General features: G+C 55.3%; 1 protein-coding gene across 1 annotated transcript; it reads right to left on the bottom strand.

Moving 5' to 3' along the window:
* Positions 1-1,181: 1,181 nt before the first annotated feature.
* TEX44 (testis expressed 44) lies at positions 1,182-4,067 on the bottom strand. The gene is given in 4 exon segments (XM_059927552.1): positions 1,182-1,242; positions 2,647-2,753; positions 2,938-3,308; positions 3,311-4,067. Coding segments are annotated over 4 exon segments (1,296 nt in total).
* Between the last annotated feature and the right edge of the window lie 807 nt (positions 4,068-4,874).

Here is a 4,874-nt window from a genome sequence, read left to right as displayed (position 1 = left end):
CCTGCAGAGAAGATGCGTTGCCAGGCATATTTGCCAACACAATTGTTAATCCCACCGCAAAGAGGAAGGGCAGGAGCAAGCAGGGAAATTCCGTTCTTAGTACATAGCTCCACAGAACCCTTCCGTCCTAATAATCACAATGATCGTTGACACTTATATTGCACTCAATTGTGTGCCAGGCACCTTTCAAGCACTTGACTCATTTAATCCTCACAGCAGCCTGACGCGGTAGGTGTATTGTCATTTTACAGATGAGGAAACCGAAGCATGGGGGGATGAAAGTAACACAGCTAGAAGGAGGTAGAGCCAGGATTCAAGGCAGCCTGACCCCCAAAGCCATGCCCTTTACAACTCTACTGGCTTTCACACACAAAATGGTGTTGGTCCAGCAGCCCTTCCTGTGGGGAACCCCATTTCTGGGCTGACCCTGGCCTCAGAGGCAGACATGAGGCCCAGGCCAGGTAACGAGTTATTTCACTCCCGCAGCCTCAGTGGTTGGTTCAGCAGAGAGCATGGGAGCCAAGCCAGGACTGGCAGTGTCCTCACCTGGGACTCTCCTGCCAGATGCAGTGGAAACAAGGGCCTCTCTCTTTCCAGGAAGGTGGCTGGGTGCCTGAAAATGGAGCCAGCACAGAGGGGCTGAACTGGAAAGACAGAGCCCTGAGGACACGGCTGAGCCCTGGGTCCAAACACGCCCGCGCTTGGCAGTTGTGCTAGTTGGCTCAGCCCTTCCCCTGACCTGGGTTGAGCTTGGTTTCAATCTTTCATTCACCTTTGCAGTCTCAGTATCTAGCAGTGCCTGGTGTATAGTGGCACTTACCTGGTTCAGAAAATATTTGTTGAAAGCATTTGAGGGCCACCCTGGCAGCTCTGTCTCCCATGCCCTGCTCTGGGCTCCAGGCAGATTGAGCTGCTCAGCCGCCCTCCCCCACCAAGCCCCCATCACGCCTGCCTCGACTTTTGTTGTCCACGCCTCTGTCGGGGATACCATGTCTCCTCTCTTTTTAGGTCTGACTCAAGGAGGCCCTGATACTGGGGTCTGAACTGACAATCTCCCTCCTCTGAATTCTTTGCTTTCACTACATGGGGACAGTTCACGTCTCATCTACAGAAAGTGGCAGCTCCTTGAGGGAAGGGGATAGACACACCTAGCTGTCTTTTCATCCCCTTGGGGCCTAGCATCAGACTTCCTCACAGGAGCCATCTGCCGGGTAGGGGTGGTAGGGTGGTAGACGCATGCCTCTGGGGATCAGGCAGGCAACTCAGTACTGACGTAGGCCAGGTAGTTCCCTCTAAAGTGGGCAGCTCAGCTGCTGGTTGCCCAGAAGAAATAAGGCCCCTAGGTTTCTCAAGAGAAGCAGAAATCCATGTTTTTATTTAAAATCTCCTGGCTTTTAAATGTTAGCAACTAATTCCCAATTTAAGAAACACTGTGTAGGGGGACTTCCCTGGAGGTCCAGTGGTTAAGACTCTGCGCTCCCAATGCAGGGGGCCCAGGTTCCATCCCTGGTCAGGGAACTAGATCCTGCATGCTGCAACTAAAGAGCCCGCATGCCACGACGAAGATCCCTCAAGAGGCAATGAAGATCCTGCGTGCCGCAACTAAGACCCGGCGCAGCCAAATAAATATATAAATAAATATTAAAAAGAAAAGAAAAGAAACACTGTGTAGGGCAAATCCATCAGTGGGCTGGTTTCAGCCAAGGTCTCCCATTTGGAGACTCTGCAGGGAATGAGGGATGGATGAATGAAGGAATCCACAGCCAGGGCTGCAGCATGAAGGTGTGTGGGTTGTGACCTGTATGAGGCACCCAGCCAAGGGCAGGAGTCGGGGTTGATGTCCAGCCAGATCTTCACTCACCAAGTCATGTGGCCAGCATGGCACTGTGTCTAGCCAGAGGGTGGGCTGGTGGCTTTCCACAACTACTGAAGCCCGCGCGCCCTAGAGCCCATGTGCCGCAACTGCTGAACCCATGTGCTGCAACTACTGAAGACCATGCGCCTAGAGCCCGTGCTCCGAAACAAGAGAAGCCACCGCAATGAGAAGCCCGCGTACTGCAACGAAGAGTAGCCCCTGCTCGCCACAACTAGAGGAAGCCCACACGCAGCAACAAAGACCCAACACAGCCAAAAAAAAAAAAAAAAAAACCCATGTAAAGAGACCTGGGTCTAGGGTGACCAACTTACCCTGGTTTGCCTGGGGTTTTCTTGGTTTTAAATCTGAAAGTCCCATATCCCAGGAACCCCAGGCAAACCGGGGTGGTTGGTCAGCCTACGTAGATCCCTGATCCCACTGTGTCCCCAGCCTACTGGAGGATAATAATCATGGCAGCTGACGTGTGTGAGCTTATTAAGTGCCAGACATCATGCGTTAGGACCTGTGTTGTTTCCCTTACATCTCATAACATCTTCATGGTGTGGGTTCGTTATTTGTTCTACAGAGGAGAGTTGGAGGTTCAGAGGGTGAAGGGATTGGCCCACGGCCAGTAGCCATGCTGGGGTCTGAGCCCACACTGGTCTCCTTCCCGGCTCTCAACCCCACACTCTCAATCCCACGCTCAGAGAGCCCGGCTGGGCGTCCTGAGCCTGCTAAGCCAGTAGGCCCTGGGGAAGGATCAGATCTTACTTCCTCAGAAATGCACTTACCTGGTTAGAGGTCCAGCCAAGATCAATTTCTGCAGGTCTGAGCCCCCAACGCCTGGCCTCCCAGGCCTGCCCAGTCCCTTCTCTTTCTGCACTTTGGCCCCCAGCCCCTGAATGGGACAAGCCGAGAAGCCCTCAGGGGACACCTTTCTGTTTCCAGAACACTCTAGCCCCCTCCTGTCCCTCCACCCTGTGCCCGCTGCACAGACAAGGTATGAGGCTGGCGCTTGGAAAATAAACGCTCGGCGGTGATTTATTGCCCAGTCTGGGGAGAGCCGTCCAGGGTAGGGATGCGTGAGAGAGCGGGGCATGAGTGTTCCCGGGGTCTCGGGAGGCTGCCGAGCGCGGGGCCTCGTCCGAGTTGGGGCCGGCATGGGCCTGGCGTGGGGTGAGGTGGCTGGTCAGGTAGTGCATGGCTGAGCGGATGCCCTCTATGGTCCTCCGCTCCACCGATTCCAGCATGTGGGTGATGGAGTGCAGGGCCGAGCTGGTCCCCACTGCCAGCCCGGGGGACGAGGCAGAGCTGGCACTCCCCGGGACGCTGGAGATGGAGCGCAGGCTGGGCCCCGTGTTGTGCAGCAGGTCTGTCACGGAGCCGTGGCCGGAGGCCAGGATGCCCGTGGCCATGCCCATGGCAGTATCAGACCACACCAGGATGTCTGCCGGGAGCGGATGGACCCCTCACCCCCGCCCCGCAAGCTGGTCATGGAGCACATGTAGTTGGTCTCACTGGCCCTGGAGTCCAGGGGCCTCCTCTCCACGGCTGCCACTCGGGGGCCCGGCAAGGCAGGGGCTGATGGCAAAGCATCAGTGTCAGGGTTCAAGGCCTCCTGACCCTCAGGTTTCTCAACAGCTTCAGCAGTGTCAGCAGCCCGAGTGTCAAGCTGGTCATTGGCATCTGCCGTGCTCACGATGGGCTGAGCCTCCACATTTTGCGGGGACTGTACCTCAGCGCTGGGGGTAGATGGAGCTAGTTCCTGTTCCCTGTCTGGGACGCCTGCCGCTTGTGGTGTCTCTTCCTTAATCAGGGAGTGAAGTTGGAAAATCTGAGGATTCTCAGTCATACTCGAATCTTGCACCAGCACTTTCTGCACTAGGTTCTGGAAGCCCATGGACCTTTGCAGGGCACCTGGGGCCAGGGGGGCGAGCAGGGCTGTGGGCTCCTTGGGCTCCTGGGCATGCCCCGCGGCAGCTTCATGCTTGTCCTTATCCCCAGACGCTGACGTGGCCCCCAAGGTGGCTGGCTTGGAGGCCTGACCTACATCCTGCTGTTCAGCCGATGCTGCAGTGTCGTGAGCTGTTGGGACATCTACAAGGAGGGGGACCTGGCTTTGGGACCCCACTGTTGGGATGTCCATAGACCTGCTATCACCATGTGTGGGGTTGCTGGAGGCTCTGGCCTCTCCCGAGGGCATGGTGGTCATCTAGGCCCTCTGTCACTTGTGCTGGTTGAGGGAATGGCCATGGCCCCACTGGGCTGAGTTGTCCAGGTAGTGAGGTCACAGGGGGCTGTTGAAGCTGGCGATGTCACAGGCACCTGCAGAGCAAGGGTCCTGAGCCTCCAGAGTGGCTGCCCTAGAGGGCTGAGTCTATGGGACTATTTGTAGCCAAGTTTGCTGGTATCTAAGGAGAGAGAGGCAAATGTCTTGGAAAAGTATGGAGGTTATATACAGGTGCAGGGCCCACAAGGAATCCGGATGGCTGTGACTCTGATGAAAGAGAATGGGATGCAGGTGTTGATTTATAATAAATGTTATAAGGGACCACTCCCAGCACCTCTCTGTCCACACTGGTGAATGATTTGGCCAGTCTTTCTGCAGACACAGTTTTGCAGCAGTGGTGAGTAGGAACAAGTGAAGGCTAAGGGCCTGGGCAGCTCCCAGCCCTGACTGTCTTTGGTTGTGGGGAGCTACAGACTGAATGTTTGTGTCCCACCCCAAAATTTATATGTTGAAAGCTAATTCGCAACGTAATAGTATTTGGAGGTGGGGCCTTTGGGAAGTGATTAGGTCATGAGGGTGGAGCCCTCATGAATGGGATTAACGCCCTTATAAAAGGGACAACACAGAGCTCCCTGGCCCCCTCCTCCATGTGAAATGCAGTGAGAAGACTGCTATCTATGAACCAGGAAGCAGGTCCTCACTGGACACTAAATCTGCAGCCCAAATGAGCTAAGACAGAGTTTTACCCTGTGACTCAGGATAAACAGTCTCCATCTTCTCCCTGTTTAA

This window comes from Balaenoptera ricei, chromosome 7 (genome assembly GCF_028023285.1).
Source record: "Balaenoptera ricei isolate mBalRic1 chromosome 7, mBalRic1.hap2, whole genome shotgun sequence".
NCBI lineage: Eukaryota > Metazoa > Chordata > Mammalia > Artiodactyla > Balaenopteridae > Balaenoptera > Balaenoptera ricei.
The sequence above is the reverse complement of the archived record's forward strand: the minus strand, read 5'-3'. Positions and strand labels throughout refer to the sequence as shown.